This window comes from Bubalus kerabau, chromosome 6 (genome assembly GCF_029407905.1).
Source record: "Bubalus kerabau isolate K-KA32 ecotype Philippines breed swamp buffalo chromosome 6, PCC_UOA_SB_1v2, whole genome shotgun sequence".
Lineage (NCBI taxonomy): Eukaryota > Metazoa > Chordata > Mammalia > Artiodactyla > Bovidae > Bubalus > Bubalus kerabau.
Window position 1 is genome coordinate 84818526 of NC_073629.1, and position 25095 is coordinate 84843620.

The following is a 25095-nucleotide window of genomic DNA, read 5'->3' on the forward strand; positions in this document are numbered from 1 at the left end:
TAATGAAATGAAAGAAGACTTGATCAAAGCAGCCCCAGAAAGTCACCTAATGCATGTAAATACCTAGTCCAGAAATCTTCATTTATTTTCCTTCAGGGATTATACATTTAAAAAAGAGGAAAAAAAATAATTTTTTCCTCAAATAACTTTATCTGAGATTGACAAAAGGCAGAAACAGGAAACTGAAGAGGCTGGTGTTCCTCTAGTCTGAACTCTAGTTGGAACTGTCTAAGATGAAGCAACATCTCTTTCTCTGAAATAAATAGAAATTTGAAACATAGGAATTTATTATTTTCTCTCCTGGATATTAACACTTTCTTTCTTTGAACTCACATGATCCTTCCCAAACGGCATTGTGAACCCTTGAGGTGGCACCAAGTGATCTGCGGTTAACAATGAACTTGGCCAGTCTCTCCTTGTCTTTAGCCGAAAAATTCAGGCTCAATCCTGGTTGCTTTTTGGAATGGGAAATGCACAATATCGGTATTACAGCAGCTCCAGAAAGGCATGCCAGGCCTCTCATGCTCTCAATTTATATTTGCATGTGAACAGCTTGCCGGCCATTTTATGAAGACAGATGAACCGCAGGCCTGCAAGAGGGGCAGCAAGACCCAAACACGAGCGCCACACACCCCAGCAGCCCACCAGTTCTCAACAGTGAAAATAAAACGAATACCTCTGGACACAACTTCAAGCTGATTATACATAAATATATTATATGTAAAAAAGAGACATATAAGCCATCACCTATAAGTCAAGCGGGAAATAAAGAGTGAAACTAGTCTATAAATATCACTCTTTAAAATGTCAACAAAAAATAAGATGTAGCTGTTTATGACACTAAAAACAAGCCTTCAGAGGTCTCTTTCTCTCTCTCTTTTTTAATGCCTGCTGTGAAAAGACAACTTTGATACGTAAAATACCACCAAAATACCAGGATGAGGAGAGGAATAGCAAGACAGTGCATATTTAATATGGGAGCCCAGCAACATTGTAGAGAATTTCTGAGGCTTGGGAAATGAACAAATCCTGAGAAATCAGTGATAGGCTATTCAAAGTGATAAAATCAATCCTCCACCCCACAACACTGACATAATTCAGTTTACTTATCTATTCCAAAAGAACGGGTGGAGATCAAAACAGAAAAATAGAACAACAAAAATAAGACAGTCAGGAGGAATGAGGTCATTTTAAGTAAGTGAAAAACAAAGTATGGTTGGATTATACTAACTAGAAAAATAATACAAGGAATACTGAACAACAGCCAACTTTTATTTAGTGTAAAGTCTTATGAAAGATACTATTGTGAGCATGTTATATATATTATCTTATTTAATTCTTCAACATGTCAGTAATATTACTACTGTACCACTTCAAAGAAGAAATAAATCAGCACTCTGTGAGGGTAAATAACCTATTCAAAATTACAAAGGAAAGAAAGAACAGAGATAGAATTTAAACATAGGTCTGACACCACCGCCCGAGCTTTTAGCCATGGTGCCATATTCCCTTCGATGGTCCTTCATGGTCAAGGTACCATTAGAGGCTTCAGCTCTTCCATCAAGGAACAGCACTATGGAATTTTATGAGATTATATCCATGAAAGTTGTAAATACAGTGTTTAGCCTGTGATGAGTACCACTAGTTCACTCCTCAGTTTTTACTGAAACCGATGGTTTTACTCAAATTCTAACCTATGATAACTGTTTTCGTCCTTGGAGCACATATACTACTCACTTAGTATTTTAATGGATACTATTATGTTCATATATAAAGTGTGTATTCTAGGTTAATCAAGTTCCTGCAATACACAGCTTATACATTTATGCAATTGACACATTTTATACTGTCATGTACCCTTACTGTTTTAGACAACTTAAAGTGAAAATCTTTCAAAGGAAGACATCATTTTCTTACAGTAATTATTTAGCAGAAGCAAAAATCTTCCAAAAGGCCTCAAAAATACTTGTTAGTCAATAAACTTAAATCATCGTGAAGAAGATCATGGGTCACTTGCCACATTAAAAGGAACTGAAATAAAAAGGCATTGGCTCCTCACTTATGCTGTAAATGACACTGATCAGGTAAATCAACCCTACCTCAAACAGTAACCAACTTTCTTGGGAACGAAGGTTCTTAAGAGTACCCTGATAGAGTTTGTGGCTGAGGGGAAGGGTATGGGGCTGTTAGAGTGACCCAGAAAATTCCTTAAGTTCTCAAAAACTGTTCCTACTGTGTGGGCCACCCACTCGGGCAGACCTTGAAATCCTCCTACTTGGTTGGCTGCTGGCTACCATGGACTCTCAGAGCAGCAACCAGAGTCCCAAACTAAACTTACCATTTTCTGGCTGGTCCTTAATGTCAGCATCACTTGGCTGGCTGGGACTTTCAGATTGACTTGAATCTGAAAAACATAAAAATACGGCCAAAAATTACAGGGTCTGTGAAAGAAAGTGGATCAGAGGTGGCAGACTTTCTCAAAAGGTTCAGCGTGTAAACCAGGAGTGAGAACATTACAGAGGTGACATGATGATCAAAAAAGGAAGAAAGAAGGGGAGAAGGGCGGCAGCCGCAGCAGCCCATGCCTTCAGAGAGGACTCTCGGTTCTGTTTACACCTCCGGCAGCACTTGGCTTGCACCAGATCATAACTTAAAACTCTTCAGAAACCATCCTCCTACACAGAGACCCTTTCCAAACTGCTCTTCTCCATTATTTATACACTAGAGTCTGATAAAGACTTCATCCTTCATTACACACATCTGAAGCTTGATTCAGAACATAATAAAGTGTCAAAACATATTTTGAAGCTGGTATATAAAAGCAACCCAAACAACAGAAACAAGTTCTGTTGATATTTAGCTCCGTATTACAGCAACAGACTATGCAGGCTAACACCATTAAATACTAGAATCCTAATACTCTAGCGCCTTTACTTAAAATAACAGGATCACTCAAAGACATCTTTCTACAAGGTATACGTCTCCCCCCACTTTATAAGTATTCTTTTCCTTTTGTACCGATGCATCTGGGAGATCCTAAAGGGCTTGTGAGCAAAAACAGGTTCTTGCACACCTTTATTGAATTGCATTTATTTTTTATTTTACTGATAAAAATACAACCATTTTTATACTAAAAATTTAATCCAATCAATTTAACTTCTAAATGAGACAATTTAAAATAAAGTAATATTTAATTTTAAGATGAGATAAATAAGTTAGATCAAAAACTTTCACAGAAGTAGAAGTAAGCATACTTATGATACATTTTCTTGGGGAAAGGAGAAAAAAGTCAGGCAAACTATTTCAAGTACAGAGTTTTTTATGTAAAGCATTCTTCTGAGACTTGAAACAGTATATAACATGATCGAAAAACAAACAAAAAATTTTCTAGAAAAATCTCTGTATCTATGGAAAGCCTGGATCTGCACTGTACCTTGACTTCACAGGGTTAGAACGGGCTATCTGAAATCTGACCACATTTTAGCAAGAAGTTCAATGCAAGATCAAAAGGTCATGACACTTAAATGTGATTAAATTGAAAATATTACTTCTATTTAACCAATAGAGTTATAGCTTTAGCATTCTCTTTCTTGGAGACACTGCGCAAAGAAGTAGTACTACGAGTGACCCTGGGTGGAGAAGCACTAATTTATTACTGTAAGAAAGACTCCCTGCTTTTAGGCAAATGAAGATTTTAATTATTGGAAAGTACTTTTTTTTAAACGTCTATTTAAAAACTTTTAGATGCGCTTAACCTGGTGCATAGAGCAAAAATTCTAGATTGATTCAAAGGTTCAAATGTGAAAATCTGAATTTTTATTTAAGTCTGGCAAAGTGATAGCTTTTTATCATAATGTAACAATAGCCACAATGAAGACACAAACCAAAAGTATTACAGTATTTCTCAAAAAACTTTAGAGAAATTCTTCAGAATGAACCACAAAGTTAAATACAAAGTCTGCACTGGAAATTGGAATATAAATTTATATGAGATCACATTTGAAATTTTAACTCAATTAATAATTACATTTATAGCAAGTGATTTTAAAATATGGCATGATTACCTTCTCTTTTTCTAAGGGAGTATTCTGTAACTTTGCAATTAAAAATTATAAATTAAGGATTCTTATAAGCAATTCAACATGTTTTAGGAGAAAGGCATACCTTCATTATTTGTGTACTGGAAATTTTTAAACCATTAATAGCCACAATTGAAATCAGAGAAAATATCTAAGTTTGTCTTAGGGAAAGTTAAAATTCTTCTTGATGTGCCAATATAGATACCTAAAATTTTGCCAAACAGAACATTTTCTTTGGAATAAGACTAGTAAACTTAACTTTCTATCTGATAGCTTAGCCGATGTTCTTTTTCTTGGTGTATTAATATCTTTATGACCAATCACTTCTTTGTGAACAAAAGGAAAAATATTTTTTATCTCAATTAATTTAAATATACCATAACCAATTACTTTTCTGAATTTTATCTATCAATATTAAGGCAAAAAAAAAATGAAAGATCCAAACAACTGTCTTAATAATCTAAAAGCAGACTTCTTTGCTCTTTGAAAGTTTCTTTTACATTTGTCACCCTGTATTTATAGAAAGATAGCATAATTACAGAAAACATGAATAGCAACAAAAGATGGCAATAGATATGTTCAAAGAAAGTTTAAAATTCCAAGCCACAGAAAAAGAAGCAAGCAAACAGCAACCGACTGAGCGGCAGGGAAACAGCTCAGAGTTGGTCTGAAAGGGGCCGCAGCACTCTTGTGAAAGCTCAGCTACCAACACTGGAGGAGGCATCTAGCCAAACTGAAAACGGAATTTAATTTCCCAGTTTTATTCAAAAGCTGGGGATACTGTTCTCCACCAGAGGACTGCATACTAAAATACACCATCCTGGTAACTGACAGGAAAAGCCAAAGATCTACAAGAAAAGTTAAATGATCTTAAAACTTAATTATTTTCTACCATGGGCCATTTAATGCCATTTCTTTTTTGAACCAACGAGGAACAAAATTACCCAGTCCTGGTGCAATTCTTGCTGAGGATGGATGGGCTCTTTCTTTGGTATTACAAAAGGTCAGCGACGCTGTTACGTATGGGGCCAACCAGGTGACCAGAATTATAATTTCTACCCATACATAATTGGTACAAAGGAAAGATCTCTTTCTTAAGTATTTGCATTAAAACACTATTATGAAAGCAAAAAATTAATTCAATTTTCTCTTGTGCATAGTTCGTAGAGACCTGTCAGAAGCCAAAGTAACTTCACATCTTACTTTTGGGGACAATTATCACATGGCCTTTTGATTCCCACCACCTGAAATAATTAGAGGCCCACAAAAAAATTCACCTGCATAGAATTGGGTGCCTTTCTTGTACCTGAGTCCCCCATGGCAGCAACTTTCTCTGGTTTCCTGGTTGAAAGCCAGAAGATTTGTATATTACAATGAAGAGAATATTATTTAAAATGTGTTTAAATGATGGAGTTGGAAATGCTATTGGGAGGAAGTACATTAGGGTTATCAATTTTTCTCCCCATCCAGGGATTTGTTTTTTGTTTAAGGAACCTTAGACTTCAACCTAACCTTGAAAAGCATTTTCTTTCGGTTTCTAAAAAATTTATGAGCAGAAATTTAAACCTAAAATAGACAGGGTTTTCATATAGGAGGCTAGATTGAGACCTCTTAATTGAACTGGTAGTCATCTATCTATGCATTTTTATGGCGCTTACAGCTATACTGCTGGAGTACTCAGACAAAGATATTTCACTATCAATATAATCACTTGGGAAAGGAATAAAATAAATCCTAATGCCAACACACTAGCCTGAGCTTCCATAAGCTTGTGCAGTGCAGGAACAAAATCTTGTACTGGATTTACTACTTATGCACGGATCCAGGCCCCCTCCCCTCAATTCTGCTCTCCTTCAATTTGGAACCTCAAGAGAATACTTCTCTTGGGATGGTGAAGAGTGACCAATACAGGTCAGTAGGGTAAAACTGATTGGGCAAAAATACAGACATCACTTCCATGTATTTTCTGTTCTCCAGGCAGGAAGCAAAGATGGAATGCTGTTAAATCTTCTTGTGCCCAACCCAGAATTAAACTTTTCCTCTCTCTCTTACAGTGTGACTTACATTATGTTGCACTAAGGTACTTTTCAGTGATCTCGCATGAGAATCAGAACTCCGTGAGAAAAGAATTCCTTTCTTATTCTAGTCTTAGGTCCAGTACCTTCCAAGAGTACCTGGCCCAGCCAAAGATTTGATAACCACAGAACTAAAAGGATGAATTTTCACTTGTTCAGCCTTCTAGGGCTGAACCACTGCCAGTGACTGAAAATACACTAAGTTTACACCTAAAAGCTGACTGGGACTTACAAAATGGAAAAGGAGGGCAGAAAAGGTCTTTATTTCTTATTGATGTCCCCCTTCGTGGGACCTGGCAAGGGAGAGGCACATCCCTCTGGCTCATGGCTGGGAAATCTTGCACGGCATTTAGAAGTTACAAACAATCACCTCCTCTGATCCCCTGGCCGACACATGGCAAGAGGCTTCTCAGAATAATAAGAGCTGAGGACAGTGTCTGACACATGAAAGGCCCCCAGAAATGTGTGCAGGCTAAAATGATGGATGGCAGAAATAGTTCACACATTCAAAAAATCCAAAGATAAGAGAAAGCAGCCATATTCTGAGGCCCAAAGAGGACCTCAAAATCCTAACAACTGCTATTGTGAATAGCTGATAAAAGAAGGGCAGCCATGCAGTGGTGGGGAGCACTTCCCACCCTGAAACAAACGAGTGTAATTCCTATTCAGTCAACATGAAATCAACAAAAGTCTCCAGACCCCAAAACTACAAATCCAGGTTCCAGTGGAAAAGTAATTTTGCTTAAGTTCAAGCTCCCCACATGCATACTGATTTGGCTAAAGACGAAGCTTGAAAAGGCTTTGTTAGAGTTTTGTGTCCGGTTTTAAATCTCCCAAATTAAAAGGTGATACGAAGAAGAAACGAGAAGGCATCCAGAAACAAAAATGAGTTAGTCGAGTGAAAGAAAGAAAGTGAAAATGCCGCCAAAAAGAAATGGAGTTGTTGTTTATAGTGTGAAAAAGGAAAGGCAAAGTCGGGAATGAATCCTTTCCTCCAACTAAATGAAGCGTTAGGAATGCTCCTGGGGTAAAAGAAAATAAGGAATAGGGTGATTATACTCTGAATATAATAAACAGTTACCCTCTAGGATTGTGGCCCTGAAAGATTTTCAAAATTTAGGTAGGCTTTTTTTTTTTTTTCTTACAGAGGTTTGGTAAGATGAGTAGTTTGCAAAAGAGTCAAACCAAAGAATCCAAGATTCATTTTTTCTACATCTATGATATTACAGAAATCTATTTCTGATTGGTAATCTAAGGCTTAGAACTACTCTATTTTGATCGTTCAGTACCATAAGATGTTTATTACAGTAAGGAAGTCTAGAAAAATGGTTATAATAGATGCATTTTGCTTATCAGTCTTATAGCTGCAGTTATAAAAGAAGTGTTATTGTAACACTTTATAACCTTTAGGAATATTGTCTATGTTTTTCCAGTATCACCATGGCCTTAAAGACAGAGGTGTGAGGAAATATTTTAAAAATCTTTATTTGAGAATGTAGACTGTCACTGCACAGTTGCACATACGTATATACAATCTGCAGCTTACAAGTAAACACTGATGAATACAATACTATCCGCTAAATATAACATTATCCATCACGGTCTGGCAAAGAACAAACAGAATTTTGTAATACCATCATTAAATCTAGACCACCAAAAATCTTCAACTACCACCAGCATTTTCAGAGAATGGATATAAATCTTTTAAGCTCAGTAAACAACCAAACCAATATTTAATGGCAATTAATGTATACAACTGTGGTCCACTTAATGAAAAATGAATATACAATAACCTGGTTTAAAAAAAAAAAACAAATTATGAGATGAGTCACACCATAAAAGTTTTCTTATCTTTTTTAAAATGGAAATACTCCACGGTTCTTTAAATGGGAAGTCTTAACTGTATTTAAAATACAAAATTTGGCCTGTGTAACTTTCCCAGTGAGCTAGAACTGCATGTGTTATGATAATCATAGTAATCAAGGGATGCACAGCAAATCCTTCTTCACCAGAAGGGAGGTAGAGATGGGACAGAGGGAAAGCCCTCATTCCAAAAGGACCAGGCTAGTTTGCACACGTTGGTCCCTGAATCCTCTAATCCGGATTCGGATGGAGCAGGAAGGCTGTGTTCACGCAGCAGCGACTTGGAAGGGCTCCACCAGACCACCCCAGGGGCTGCCAGCTGCTCAGGAGATTCACCCCCTCACCACTTCCGGGTATGGCATTTTCAGGGTTGGGATTAAAAGTGTTACATAATCTAGATGACTACAAATTTCCTTCTTGAAATTATTATTTTTTTTTACGTCTCTTTCTGAAGAAGAATATGTGAAATATTAAATTTGCAGGAATTAGACTTTTTGGCATTAATGCTGGTATTCTAGGCCCATCTGTTTAGTCGGGGCTGTGTATGATGATGAGACTGTTTAGGTTGAAGAGTGATTCAACTGTCTTATCACCTACTCATAAACGTGTTACTTGGCTACGTGCACAGGGAGGTTGTGGAATGATACACAGTTTTAACACATTGAGAGAAAAGTACAATGGTCTCACCATTGTTGTGCTATGACACTGAGGGGGAAATCATTTCTAAGCTTTGAAAATTACAACTTCAGTCACTCTGAAAGTAAAGACCAAATGACTCAATCTTCAAACCCCAATCTTCGCATGAGACTGATTTCAAGTCGTGATGGGCTTTTTCAGTGAAGTTATAAATGAAGTCAATGGCAAGAATGTGGTGATTATAAAGATGTGCAAGTGTGCTACTTGGACTCAATTTCTAATTTCTCATGTTTTCTTTGACAAGGGCCATGACTGAAATAAACTAAAATGTTGAGGTAACCTCTGAATTTTGTTTTTCTCATCATAGGAGCTATGTTAATACATGATGGTGACCTGTTGATCACTTCTGAACTCACAATACTGAGTCAACCTGGTTACCTACCCACTCGTGTAAACAAAGACTTGCCTAAAAAGCCACAACTATAACACTGTTGCACATCAGACCTGTGCTCAATTTCTCCTTTTGAGTCAGTTTTTTCACAAACAAAATGAATTATAACAGTAAGTTCTTGGAGTTCTTCAACAGAAGAGAATATACTTAAAGAGTACTTGAACAGTCATCTATACAACCGGAAGTAGTAAAACTCCTTGTATACTTTCATGCTATAAAAACAAACGTGTCAAATGAAAATGATGTATAATTTAGTTATAGTCTATACACATCATTTTCATGTATCTTGGTATCTGTCAAAAATTTATTAAAATAATAAAATGATCTCTGAGGATAATTATGTTAAAGTTCAGTTAGTATTCTAAGGATTAACTATTTTGCTTTTTTTTTTTTTCGTATTTCACTATAGAAAAGAGTATGAAACGTTAAAAAGATAGAACCCTAAACAAATCTCAGCTGTATAATTTAATTACTCTGCATCTCAGTTTTTTCATCTGTAAAATGGGGGCACTCATGACTATTTTGACTAATTTAATAGAGTTGTCATGTGGATCAAATAATGCAAGAAAACCTGGTTTTGAAACTATAAGATCCCCCCCAAAAGAAATGTACATTTACCACTGCAATATAAATCTTACCATCCATAATACATTTTTGCTTCTTTCAAAAAAAATCAAGCCAAACTTATACATGACATGATTCTGGTATAAAACATCAGCATCACACCTGGTTTTAAAATAAAGGTTCCTAATTCCCATATACTGGGAAAGAGATTATCTCTGATAATGGAAATGTAAATCTCAGCTTGCCGTTGTTTATTCCAGACAGACATTTGTGTGTTAAGTCTGTTTATCAGGCAACACTTTGTCTAAGCCAGGAAGTAGTCAGTCTTGGTAACAAGATGTATGCAAATGAACTTCCCATGAGTCTCCACAGCAAATTGTAGTAAGAAAAAAAATTTTTTGTTACTTTACCAGCAAGAAGCCACCTCAAAAGTAGACTAGAGACAGAGCACTCTGAGCTAGACTATGCTGATGAGTTTAAATGAGTCCTAAATATGTGCTCACAGTCTGTTGCTCTTTATTCTAAGCAGACTTGGTGCCTTACATCTGTTTATCAGACAACACTCTGTCTGGGTACTCAGGCTTTGTAACCTGTGTGAAAATCAATGGTGACTGTAATCCCATGAAATAACCTGTCGGAGGCAAAACTCCAAACTTCCCATCACTTTAAGAACCCCCACCAACAGATGTTCCTATGAAACCTTTGAAACTTAAAAAAATAAATAAATACAACCAATTCTAACATTTTACCCACCTTCTATCTTAATTTTTCTACTTTCACTGAATTCCCTAATAGCAGGACAGACTCAGGACAGAATGAATTTTATCATGCAATTTGGGCTGACAAATTAAAAATTTGCTAACATGCCTTATCTAATGGTCAAGAACAGAGAGTTTTTTTTTTAAATACTTTTTCTATTATAATAGACAACTACTTATTCTTTTATTTTATTGTTAAAGTATTTATCCCAGGATCCTCATTTTTTATCCTAATATAACTGACTCCTTTTAAAAAAATCTATAACTGCAGAGTTGAAAAATGTATTTTTGTTGTTGTTGGTGGTGGTGGTGGTTTTTTACAGGGTTTGAAAATCTTACCAAAGGCATCAAATTGGTTGAGCTTGTCTTCCTAGACAAAATAAACACTTTAGGACTCTACTTGTTTGTATTCTCCTCAGTAGTGCTGTATGCATCAGCAGCTAAAAACAAAGAAACTTTTTAGCTGCTCAGACAAAATGCAGAAGCTTCCCAAACAAGGAGGCAAAGGAGGGGGCATGGGTGGAGGGGGGGGGTGGGGGTGGAGAAGTGTGCAGAAAGTCTGACAGTCCATTCAATATAGGGATGATGGCTATAATGCATCCAGGGTCCCCTTGCTAATTAAATATGCATTGGCACAGTTTTGATCGATGCAAGCCATGGATCAGATGACACACCTGCAAAATCTTGAGCCCAGAGCTCCCAGGAAAAGGGAAAATACAGTCTTGTCTCCTTATCTTTGTTTTCAAAGGCTCTCAATTTCTGTGCTTAGATATCTAATTTAATTCTCTCACCCCTCAGCAAACTGGATTAGGGAAGTCAATACTGCCTTTGTGCATCGACAGGAAAACACAGCTTTCCTTTTATTCAATTTAGCTATGACCTTTAGACAAAGATAATGACAACTGTCTAAAAGTAAGGTGAAGGCCTCGAGAAGAAGACCCCTTGAGCTAAAGCGCCCATGGAATTTTGGATGACAAGATGGTGGGGTTTACTGTGACATTTTCCTGCTTGAGAAGGAAGAAAGGAGAAAAGGGAATTAAGAATTGATGGTGGGGGAAGGGGAGGGGTGGGAGGCAGGGAAAAAGCATGGTGGAAGGGATTTCGATCCACTGACTATAAAGGACCAAACTCTCACAAATCAAATCACTGGACCCTGTCATATTCATAACCAGAAGATAATGCTGTCAAAGAAGAGGATGAGAATGGCATAGTAACAATTTGCCTAAAAAAATGCAGACGCCTTAATGAGAAGGTTGAAGATTCTGTGGTTGGGTAAATCAGGAAGTTTGGGGATTTTGTTTCTTTTTTTTTCTTTCCTACCTCCTCCCTGCAAGCAGAGAATACAGGACTATCAGATGTTTTGTGAGTACCAGCATAGGTGAGAGCTAGATTTTGGAGAAGCCTGGGACTCCTCAGTGTTAGCAATGTTCACACCAGTACTCCTAATCAAAGGGGAAAATGATATTGGAACAGTCTCCTGAAGAAACATTGCTTCCTTTTAATGTCCTCGTCTTTGGGCTCACTTATTCCATTTATTAATTCAGGCATTCATCAATGCATCTGCTGTGGGCCTTCTTTCTCCCTGCATACCTGAAGATACAAAATTTTAAAAGGCAAGGTCTCTGCTCTTACAGAGTCCTCAATCAGAATAATGATAATAAAACCAAGATTCTGTGGCATCTACTTTTGATTAAGTCCCGTCTCTTGGTGAAATTAATGTGCAGCAACTCATGTTATTGAGTACATTTGTAATGTCTTTTATTCTCTTACTATTTGCAATCTGTACTGTACCACTAACTGTAGCCTGGTAACAGAATTTCCAGTAGCCTGGATGCTAACTGTTGATAGGAATAATTGAGATTAACTTTTCCAGTAAGATATACAAAGGTTTAGGCAGAGTCCTTTATTACTGCATAATTAATGCTGTTGGGAATGGTGCAAAATATCAAAAAACTTTTTAAAAATCAGGATTTTCTCCCTTAGACATAATTTCATGATGCTATTCATAATCAGGTCTGGCGTACTCCCTTTAAGAGAAATGACAGTTTAATATAGGTAGCTGCGGTACACTGAAAAAAGTAGAGGACTTGGTATTAGAAAACCTGAGTTTGAGTCTCTTCTTGGCCATTTATATTTGTTTTGTTGAACTGGACAAGCCCCTTCATCTCTCTGAACTTCAGTGTACTCGTCTTCCAGATGCCTGACTTTAGAAATTATAAGAATGGAATGGCGTGATTTGAAATGCCTTGTAAATTACAGGAGCTATAACTCTTAACTGTACACTGCATGGACACTGGTTTTTAACACACAGAAACTGGTTGAAGAATCACACTGACTTCTTACTTGTATTTCCTGTGTATTACTGTGTATTACTGCACAGAGCAGGGTATCTGGAACATACAGGTACTAACAGATTCTTGTTGGGACTGAAATCAGAAGGTGAAAAAAATTGCTATTTCAGGGCCATGGAAATACAACAGGGCCTCTTTTGGGAGATGTCAACAGATGTTTTAGGGTGAATTTTCTGGCTTCTTGGGGGGTTACATGACTGGATGGTGGTATATCCCATGTGGTGAGAATAGACTTTATGGGAATCATTGGCTTGGCTTTCTGGTCCTAGATTCAGGAACAGAATAGGTGTGCGGGGGAGGCAGTTAGGTATCCTGTAAAGGTTCTTTCCAGCCCTAGAGTTCTAATTTGAAACAGATCATTAGCAATCCAGTTGTTGGTCTTCTGGCTGCATTCAAGGCTGGGACCCATATTTTAATCAAAAGGGACTGGGGGATATTAGTTGCTGATCCCAAGTACAATTAGAAATAACATGAGTTCAATAATCATCAAAAGTCCAGACTGTCTATTCTTTACCTTATGAATGACAACAAATACCCTGCTATGAATTGTAAATGCTTATCTTCAGTGACTTGACCAATCCTCACCACAGAAGCCAATAAACAGTTTTCTCTTTATTTCTTAGTCTATGATATAATTCAGAACACCAGAAAACTTGTTTTCGGAGCTACTGAATAAGGTATCCCTGAAGAATTTAGTCTAGGTCCTAGGTCCTAGACTAGCATTGAGGACAATACTTTTTCAAAAATATTTCAGATACACACACACACACACACACACACGTGTGTGTGTGTGTGTCTGTGTGTGTATATAAATGTATATACCATACATTTATATGTATGTACCCATAAATGTATGTACAGTTGACCCTTGAACAACGCAGATTTGAACTGTGTGGGTGCATTATACAAGCAGACTTTTTCACTAGTAAATACTACGGAACTACAAGATCCAGGGTTGATTGAATCTATAGATGTGCAACTGTATGTATAAAGGAACCACATACACTGAGCAATGACTGTAAGTTATACGATTCTTGATTGTGTGGTGCATTGGTACCTCTGATCCCTAAATATGTAATATTTTTATCACATAAATACATGTATGTATTTTAATTTCCATGTGCTTTCAATTTTCATGTTGACAGTAACTTGGTTTCTGCACTTTTAACTAACATGCATGAACCTAGGAGCTATCATTTGGTCAGTCACAAAAACGGCACTAAGGTTCTCCACAGCATCATAATGAAGCTTTTTGCAAGTAGAAATAATGATATAGGTTTTGCCTCTATGTCTTTATGATAGATAAAATGATTTAAATGTACTGAATCATCTCACTTTTAGGAGTTTCCATGTGGATTCTATCATGGCTTTCTCCCTGACATATGCAGTGCTAAGTTATTTAAAATTAATTGCAGTACAATATTTTAAAATTTCGTCACATGGTGCTAATCTCGAGTGCTTTGGATGTTTGAACCACACTTGGAAGCCATCAAGTTCTGTGTATCTTTATACCCTGCAGCAGTTAAACATGCTAAAAAGATTAGTCAGTGAACTTTAATCTATAACCAAAACTATACTAAATTATAAAATTTCAAAAATGTGTGAGTTGATACAAATGAGAAAACTACAAACATCCTACAAAAAAAGAAGAAAACAAACCTAGATCATTAAAATACATGAACTGACTTATGTAGATCTGAACACAGAAAAGCTTTCAGAAATCCACCACAGATCATGGGATCCTACCCACTTACACCCAGTTAGGTACCAGTTGAACTTATATGCCTTTATCTTCATCTAAAGTTCATTTTATCTGTCATTTAATTTTCATTTTAAGGTGCAATCTGTATTCATTTCTGTGGTCATTTTGAAGGGGGGATAAGTATTTTCAGTAACTCAGTATGGATGAGTAATTTGCTTAGTAATAATCCTAAAATTAAACTGTCTCCAATACAATTACTAGTAATAGTTTATGTAGGATTAGGCAAATGAACTACCTTCAGGATATGCTTTTTTTCTTTTTTTAAGGATAATTGCTTTACAGAGGAGGGAGATGGGAGGGAGGTTCAAAAGGGAGGGGATATATGTATAACTATGGCCGACTCCTGTTGAGGTTTGACAGGATATGCTTTTTTTTTAAGTTTCTTATTTGTCACCTGGATTTATTTTGATTTAAAATATCATGTTTTCTGGAAAGTTTCTAATAGAGGTGCTATTTCAATAACTGCTTCTCATAAAAAGTTCAAGTGGTGACTGGGACTTCATTTTTGTTGATTCACTTTTCAAGAACCATTATCACTCTAAAGAATGACTAATAATTAGTGATTCTTAGGGGGGAAAGCTTATTTCAGTTCACCAACCATTTATTGATCACCTACTATGTACAAGTCATTGAGTCTTTTACTCAATTCTGAGGTGGCTCATAATATTGACTAAGAATTCCACTCATTCAACTCTGGACTGTTTATTAAAGTATATATTGTTGTTTAGTCTCTGAGTCACGTCTGACTCTTTGTGACCCGAGGGACTGTAACCCAAGAGGCTCCTCTGTCCATGTGATTTCCGAGGCAAGAATACTGGAGTGGGTAGCCATTCCCTTCTCCAGGGGATCTTCCTGACCCAGGAATCGAACCTGTGTCTCCTGCACTGCAAGTCAATTCTTTACCACTGAGCCAATGGGAAAGCCCCAAAGTGTATCTTACTTATGTTTTAAAAGTAGCTACTTTCCCCACAGCCCCAATTAACACCAGTGGTGGTAACATGGAGTTTTTGAGAACACTTTCCTAAGTCTATAAGGGAGGAGAAAGGAGGTAGAGATTTCCACAAAAAAGAAATGGTTTATCTGATTGTTTTCCGTTTAACAAAAATAACAAATCTCTGTAGTTTCTCAGTTTTTTCAATTTTGGGGTCATGGTGGAAGCCTACAGACAAGGAAAAGCTGACAGGGAAACTGGAGCACCACCATGTAAAACAAAATTGAGTCATACAGCAAATTCCCACGGTTTGCTGTATGACTCAGGAAATTCAAACCGGGCTTGCGACAAGCTAAAAGGGTAGGACGGGGTGGGAGACGGGAGGAGGTTCAGGAGGGGCACACATGTGCATCTATGGCTGAGCCATGATGACGTATGGCTCGTAGGATGGGGTGGGAGACGGGAGGGGGTTCAGGAGGGAGGCACATGTGCATCTATGGCTGAGCCATGATGACGATGGCAGGAGCCAGCACAGTAGTGTGATCAGCCCTCAATTTAAAATAAATAAATTAAGGGGAAAGAATCGAGCAGTTCTATTTGCCAATCATATCCCACCTCACCCCTACACTCTATTACTGCTGGGCTTCAAGAAGCAACGTTTAACCCCCTATAGCATTCACACAGCCACGGCCTTAACCCAGGGTTCAGAGAGAGTCCAATATCACCTCTGTCTTTTCAGATTTACAATATTAAGCAAAGAATAAGAGGTGACTAAATCATTTTTGGTTGAAATCGCTCACTGGTCCTTCTAAACTGTCCTTGGTTACTAGAAAAGCAGATTGAAAACAAATTATAGGGACTTCCCTGATGGTCCAGTGGCTAAGATTCCCAACTCCCAAAGCAGGGGGCTGGGGCTGGCTCCCTGGTCAGGGAACTAGATCTCACATGCCACAGTGAAGACTAAAGATCCGCAATGTTGCCTAAGACCCAGTGCAGCCAAAGAAATAAATATCTTCTAAAAAATTGTAAGTGAGAAAAACAAAGAAAAAGTATTAAAAAAAATAAAAATCACATTAACAAAACAAGTGTTTTGAACAGGGGTCAGAAATCTCAGTTCTTCAAAAAAGACAGGAATTTTTATTTACAACAGACCTACGGAGAGTTACAAGAAAAGATCAGAGTTTATTCAGGAATTAAAGGTGACATAATAACCTGCATGGTATCTCTGAATTATCAGGTTTGTATTGAGGCACAGATGGAACATAGTAGAGGTTAACAGGGGAATGATATAAAAGAAGGGATGAAGGCCTCTGTTATTTCCTTTGATTCTGGATACCACCTCCAAAAACAACATAAAATTTCATAATTCTTTTCCATTTAGTAAATTTAGGGCAATTCTTTCTTGTTGTATTTATCCAAACGATCTCAGAAAAAAAAAAAAAAACATCACTGGGCTGGTTTTCATTTTCCATTTTTATTCTATATTTTAACAACTCATCTAATGATTTCCTTTTCTCCTCTAAATGGAAACCCTCTTGAAAATTTTCAAAGACTTAGTCAACAGAGTTTTCAGTCTTTATCATACAAAATAGCCTGACATCTACACTACTGTGGTCACGTGTCCTCCCACCTGGTCTTAAAACCAGAAAGCACTCTGTCTTAATGCCGCCATGTTCGCATTGTCCTGACATGCTTAGACTTCAAAGGGGAAGACTTTGAACAAACCTATTTGAAAGGAATTTCATCAAAAACAGTAGGCAAAAAAAAATTTTAAATGAACAGGAAGAGTGTAACATCTCACCGGCAGTAGATAGGGAAATGAATTATTCAAAACTGTATACAAACCTTGACATCATCATGAATAGAGGCAGACTCTAAGGAACCCTACTGAGAAAAGCTGGTATTTACACAGTAATTGGAAGCAAAACAAAACAAAATAAAAAATTTTCCACATAAAGAAAATCTCATACACTGCTCCTGATAATCCCATCAAAACTCCCTATTGCGGCAGTACCCTCGAGGCACAACCTCGAGATTTCCGTCAGGAGAGAAAGTACAGCCCAACATTAAAAAGTCCCAAGACTCTCTGAGAAGAAATTCATGCAGAACATCAAATGTTACTCAACATTTTCAAGGAACCATGATATGTCAAACAGACCACATGATGCAAGTACATTTAAATATAAGTTTCTATTTCTGTTTAAAAATAAAAAAGATCAGAAATCTGAATCTGGAGAAGCAAAATCTCTTGCAGGTTTAGAAAGCATATACAAAACCTGGCAAAATAAAACACTGTTCACTGCCACCATCTGCTTTCTGGCACAGAGAAAACTTCTACTAACAGCAACATTTTCTTACATTAGAAAATCCACTAATTAGTTTTGTTGTAATAAGAAAAATAACCTTTGCATGGAAGGCAGATCGCCAGCTCACTTTTTTTGTTGTTGTTGGCTGCACCTTGCAGCAGGCCTGTAGCATTTCCATGTGAGGCTCACCTCTGAGTTTCTCTCCCTTGGAGTACTTTATTATCCTCTGTTTGGTCTAAAGAAAGTATTCACAAATGAGAGATCAAAAGTGAGAGCAACAGAGAGGAAAAGCTTTAAGGTATTTGGCTTAATATCCAAAAAGAGAACACCGGGTTCAGAATTAGGAAATCTGGGATCCAGAATCAACTGTTAAAAGCTCCATAAACCTGGGTCTCATTTTCCTCATCTTTAAGGCTATTGAAGTAAATGAGCACTAGTTTTCTCCTAAAATCCCTAAATTCTTGAAGTCTAAATCATTTTTTTCCTAAGAATTGTATGTCCCAAGAAACGAGTGATTGCAAAAGAGTAAGTGGAATTTCAGATGTCATTGATCAATCTGAAATAATTTTAGAAATGTTGACATATGCTGATCAAAATATTACAAATCTAGCAACCAAGGAAATGGAAGCTCGACTGAAATCCCTTAATAATACACTCTAATCATTTAGTCAGCATATGATTCCACAAATAATGCCAACAGACATGGATCGAGCACCTACTGTGTGCCCGGCTTCTTGTGAGCCCTGGAGACGGAGCCCTGAACAGGAGGCTCACGTGCTCCGGGCTCCCAGCGTCTAGGTTCCAGGAAGCCTGCAGGCCCAGGAGCTGCCGCAAGTCCGCCTGCTGGCCTGGACAGGACGGCACCAACGTGGAGAGAAAATGTGTGTGTGCTCGCTACACTGCAAGATCTGTTCGAAAGTTCCTTAAGAAAATAAAATAAATGGGTACAATTACTTCTGAGAGATTATATGGAAAATAGATGTCATGTCTTTAGAAGCAAAGCAAAGCAGAAGGCTGCAAGGGCACACAGAGCCCCTTGTGAAAGATGTTTCAGGCTCACGCTGTTCAAACTGGCCCTTTGCCTCAACTGAACAAATTCCTTAGTCAAAAAGAACTCACCACTTCCATTTTCTCAATCTTTTTTTCTGTAGGTTCAGACTTAGCTACATTTAGAACACAAAACTGCAATGCAAGATGACCTACTGCCAACTCATAAGTCCCTCTGCCTGAGGAGTAAGTGACAGACTGCTGCAAAGTTTAATTATCCCACTGGTATTACACAGACCAGCCCACACTACTATTCTCAACTGTATGGCAACAACACACTGATAACTAGGATAAGTAAGTGCCCCTTGGGTTTATTAACCCTCAACTGCCATCAGTACTCTTGCCTGGAAAATCCCATGGACGGAGGAGCCTGGTGGGCTGCAGTCCATGGGGTCGCTAAGAGTCGGACACGACTGAGCGACTTCACTTTCACTTTTCACTTTCATGCACTGGAGAAGGAAATGGCAACCCACTCCAGTGTTCTTGCCTGGAGAATCCCAGGGACGTGGGAGCCTGGTGGGCTGCCGTCTATGGGGTCGCACAGTCGGACACGACTGAAGCGACTTAGCAGCAGCAGCCATTAAAATACATTAATTAAAACTTTTAACATTTTACCCAAAGCTTCCTATCAAATATCTGAAAAGATTTTGCTTAATTTGTACAGTTCTGGCTTTGCTTTTACCCTGTGTTTCTGTCCACACCCCACTTAGGCACAGAAAGGAATTACATTCTTTTCCGAGACCTGTTAGTCACATGTATATAGCACAGATCTCTGCCCTGAATTTAGAATATAATTCAGTGTAGAAGAGGATGAAGACAGGATCCTTTCCCTTCCTCTTGGCAGAATTAATCCCTCCTTCCTCTGGCTTTCTACAGCCTGGTTACTAAGAACGGGGCTCAGCTTCTATTTCGTTTCTCCGTGAGCAGAATCCCCATCTGCACCCCCAAACAAGTAGCAAGGCTGTGAAGGGCACACACTTAAAGACGGGCTGGCACATAGGAAATGCTCAATAAGTGACCTTGAATGGAGGAATAGAGGTGGGAGGCTACACTGGGCAAGACTTCTACACAAGGCCTATCCCAGAGACTGCCTATAGATTTTTCTATCTCCTAGCAGAAACAAAGTACAATCAGAAAACAAGGTGTGTTTTTCAATTAAGGCTAAAATTCCTGAAATGGCTACACACAAGGAAGGAACTTCCTTCTTCCCATGAGAGATGGGCAAATGACTTGTCTAGTGCCCACAATAGACAAAATTAGCCAAAGGTTTCTAAAATTAGTCAAAATGGCTTATTTTCTATGTATTCACCCTTTATCAGGTGATATGTATTAACATACTATATCCACGAAGTGACATGATTTTGTACAGATGATAAAACAATATAATATATACTTTCAAGGCGGGTAAGGACATATAATAAAGGCTGATAAACTAAAAATAAAGATTAAGGAAGTAGTATTCACATTACACAATGAGAGAAAAAAAGCTTCATTTATGAGCTAAGTAATAAATGGAAAATTGTGGACCTGGGACAGTTTTGTTTTTTGTTTTTAACCTCTATACTATGCTTATATTGCCACAGAAATTGATGATCAGTTTGCTAACCTGCGGCAGCAGAGACAGACAAATTACTGTCACATTCCACCCCCAATCTATTCTTCTCTCATCTCTCTGGGTAACTGAGGTAAAATTCTGCAAGGATATTGGATTTCCCTCTGGCTGAATAAAGGAACTGACCTTGAAAAATATAAATACAAAGAAATTAATTCTTTGCAAATTTTCTAAAATAGGTGGACTATAATTTTAATCATAACTGGTACTCCCTTAATAATAAGGGATTGAATGCAGCTCTAAAGTTCAAAGTTTTTATTTACCATATTTATAAAAATGGTGCATCTTTTTCTCTCAAGCCTTGAGGTTCTCTTGCCAGACCAGCATAAGAACACACACACAGTCACATATAAGCATACAAACAGTGACTTGTTAACCCTCCTTTCTTGGCCAAAAAATAAAACACACACACAAAAAGTGGAGTTTGGGTTCACAGAGTTCTTATTTTCTGGTTTAAACTTAACAACACTTAGGGACTAAAAGCTATGCTAGGGGTCTATAAGGCTAGAAATACTTCCTGCTGGGCTTAAATTTGGCCTTCCTGAGAGCAGAGCAGCCACAGCCACATCAGTTCATGTAGGAAGCTTGAGTACCAAATTAAAAATCAACTCCCAAAATATCTGAGTTATCAAAGCTAAGCAACAAAGCACCATAGCTTCCATTTTTGTGCTATGGAAACTCCGTGACGGAAGAAGCCTACCACCGATTGTGAGGTGAAAACAAAAGAGACACCTTTCCTATTCACTCCAGCAACTGCCAGTCAGGTCTCAAGAAGATTAAAGACCAAAAACTTTCACCAGAACCAAAACCTTAGTGAGGGCCTGTACTCACTATGGAATGCCATAAAAAATCTACTTTAAAAGGATCTGAGCCGCCTGAAGTAGCACACCTTTGATGTGACCACATTTCAAATGGTTTGCCCATCACAGTACGGCTCCTTGGTCTGTTTCCTTTATTATTCGTGTGGTTTCGTCTTTCTAAATTCAGACTTCTGCCCCATCCTAGGAGGTGAGGAGAACGCAATGCACAATGCCAAAGCATTTAGAGCGAATCATATGGTATCTGTACTTGATAACTTTTCATAGTTTTATATGAAAAGAATCACTGCATATGGAAGATTAAGCGTTTTTTAAATGCTAGAACACGGAGACTTCCTTTCAAACAGCTCAGAGCAAGGGGTATACTGCTGACACAGCAGCGCTGTGGTCTCAGTGCGACTGTGGGAAATGTCAAATGTATGGTCCTGGGGGTGATTGGTGGATGGTTTTGTGGTGTGTATGGTGTTTTGTTTTGTGTGTGCTTTTTCTTTTCTCTTTTGAGCCTCTGACAGAAACAGAGCTCCACAAACTTTCTGGCGACCTCCCAGGAAAACAGAAGGAAGCTGTATCCTGCACTTCCCCTGGGATCTAATGAAATATACAGCCTCTGGGCTTCTTTCAATTTGGACTTTCAGATTGCTAAGCCAGTGAAAAGGGGATCCTAGCTGTCACAAACGTCACATGCTCGGGGTCACCTGCTGCTCGGGGGTTCTCATGCCAGTTGTTGACATAATAAGCACCCCTTACACTTTAATTACAATTCACAGTGTGCAAACTATGCAATCTGCTTTAAGGCAGACTGTCTTTTAAATCAGCACTAAAATTCTATTACTAATATGGCCATGAAATGTAGCAGGGGAAGGGTGTGTCCAGATGACTAACTATATGCAGATATCTGCCTTTTGGGGACAAGATGGCCAACATTTGTCAAGAGATAAAATGGTGTTGCTGCCCTTAATTCTGGGAGATGGGACTTTATTCTAATTCTGCTCTGAGATGCCTTTGAGGGGACCACAAAAATGAAATACAACATGCTTCATGGGTAGCACTTTCACATTTGTATAACTGTGTATTTTTTTTCCACATGGGGGCTTACCTATTCTGTGTAATATTTTGCCTATCTAACAGGGCTAGTCAATGGTTAAAGGACAAGAAATTTCTACTCCCTTGCTTATTCTCCCCTGTAAACCTAGGGCACTGCTAGAAATGTTTAACAAATGCTTCCAGAGTTGTGTTAACGCTCTATCATTTGCTAGATCCTTGTATTCTGCTAACTACAGACCCATGTAAGCTATATTCTTGCAATCAAAACATGAAAGGTTATTTTAAAACAGAGCCCATTTAAAATAATATGACAATGCAGGGAGCTGTTTAAAAAGCGCTAACACATAATTACAGTCTACAGTTTTCTCCAAAAACAACAGTGGAAATTAGTTATAATTATATTACAGAGAACTACTATAAACATAGGTGGGCTAACCTTTGAATGAACTGTCCCAGTGCTCTGGGAATTACAATCTCACTTTCAGTGCCACAAATGACGTAAGTTGATACACTTGAAATAAAACCAGGCAAAGTACTTTTATGCGTAAAAAGTCTGACTCAAACACCTTAGTTCAGCTATAAGTATGCCCCACTGTAAAACACCACTGAACCACCACTCCAGCAACAAAACAATAATAATTTTAAAAACCCAGAAATCCAAATTTATAAAAATAGTAAGTAGATATTTAAAAAAATTAATAAAGCTTATACTTGCTTTAACGAAGGATAAATCTTAATTACAAATGTGACCCAGATAGGTCAAATGAAAGTGAAAGTCACTCACTAATGTCCGACTCTTTGCAACCCCATGGACTATACAGTCCATGGAATTTTCCAGGTCAGAGTACTGGAGTGGGTAGCTGTTCCCTTCTCCAGGGGATCTTCCCAACCCAGGGACTGAACCCAGGTGTCCCTCATGGCAGGCAGATTCTTTACCAGCTAAGCCACAAGGGAAACCCATAGGTCAAATGAATAACCACTATTTCACTGTTTTTTTTTTTGGTGCCAGACAACACTAGATGCCAGGACAGACAACAGCAACAACAAAGAAAGGCAATGAGTTTATCTTACTTAGTTATGGTTATTCTAACACTGGAAGCAGAGGCTTCCTTCAAAACTAGTAGGAGTTTTTTCAGGAAAACTCTCAATCCTCTGGCTATTGGGTTTTGTCTTCATTTAGACAGACACAGAGCTATTTTATTTTCTCCCCTATTTAAACACCTGAAGTCCTCACCTGGCTCTCTGTCACCCCCAGGTAAGCCATTTGATATCAAATTGCATAACAGTAGCCACCTGTAAGTGCGACCATCCTCAGGAGACAGGAGGGGCTCTGAGAAACACAATTTTACCATGAAACTCCGCATTAAGCTTCCCCCTGGCTTCTGACCTTGTGCTCCAGTTTTGGTACGAGCAATCTGTGCAGTGTTCTCAGCAGGTAAACTCCACCTTAAGTGTTCAGTCAAGTACCCTGACTCATCTGGAACTGGAGATGCTGATTTGTTTTTCCTTGCCTGCTTCCCAAGAACAAAATTCTTGGCACTGAAATTCAGGTTAGCACCCGGAGTCCTATTAGCTCCTGACAGAGTTCTGTGATGCTAACCACTGACCCATAGACTCTATCTCTTGGTTCTGCCCAACTTCTGGGGCACTCACCTTCTGCCAGTTAGACCTCCAAGTCATCCACTGCTTTACTAAGCTACCTCCCAAAGTCTATAATTAGACCATCTGGAACATCTAGCTGGGATGATTTTTTTTCTTTTTTTAATGGAACTGACCAACCTCACCATATCAACTCCCACAGAAAAATTTCAGGTCTTGACCCTTTACAAGTCTCATAGCCCAGGATATGAACCCTATCTGCCAATTCTCTCTGATTTTCCTTGCTGGGGGAAAAAAACCAGAATATCTCTAAATCTATGAAAAGAATATGAACAAGAAATAGAATAGAAGCATTCCCTTTCAATATGGAAGGAGCTAGTAGTTGATTGGTTAGTTTTTTAAAATGGATAAAAATAAATTTTTATGAGACATACACACCTTAAGCAATTTAACTTTAAAGACATATGCATATTTCTTGGCAGTCCTTCTATACAGAAATATAGCCTTAACTTTAATATCTGCTAAATGCAGCATCTTTCTTATATAAACCACACCTATATAAGATTTCTTAAGTGCAGGGAGAATCAAAACATACTTCTAAGATAATCTAAGCACAGGATCCTTTTATATTTTTACAAATTTCCCTTTACAATTGAGACAACTCACCCACACGTTACAAAACTCACCCACACGTGACAAAAAAATTTTTGTAACTCATCTTTAATAAGCTAATGGCTTATTTTCACAGAAATAAAACTTCCTTTTTCTTTTTGAAATCACATAAATTAAATTAAATTATATTATAACAATACCAATAACACTAGTATAAATAGGTCTAAGGATAACAAAACTAACTTTTGGTAGGCACACAACTACTAAAAACAAAAGTGCAAGTTTGTGCTAGCAGCTAACGACTGGCCATTAGTATTCAGCATGCTCCAGGCATCAGCTGGTATGTTATGAAGAAGAGAAAACGTCTTAGTCAGTCTTGCAAACTGGTTAATACAGAGCTTCTCCAGTGAGGGTCAACCCAACGAAAATAAAATTCAAATAGTTATTGAGTAGATATTATGAGAAGGCATTGATGCTTGATGCATAATGCTTGTTGGTGGGACATAAGATTGAAAAACCCACCTTTCTCTGAATTCTGGTATAACTCTAATTTCTAATAATGGAAGAAATAACTAGAACTTCTCAGA

At 37.9% G+C, this 25095-nt stretch overlaps 1 protein-coding gene across 9 annotated transcripts in view; it reads right to left on the minus strand.

Moving 5' to 3' along the window:
- The window catches only part of NFIA (nuclear factor I A), a 400419-nt gene that overhangs the window by 190530 nt on the left and 184794 nt on the right, over positions 1-25095 (minus strand). For all 9 annotated transcript variants that reach the window (XR_008715917.1, XM_055585662.1, XM_055585661.1 and 6 more), the window contains exon 3: positions 2339-2404. Coding sequence is in view for 8 of the 9 variants with exons in the window: in XM_055585662.1 (XP_055441637.1) it covers positions 2339-2404 (66 nt within the window). In the remaining variant the exon portion in view is untranslated. The remainder of the gene's footprint in view (positions 1-2338; positions 2405-25095) is intronic.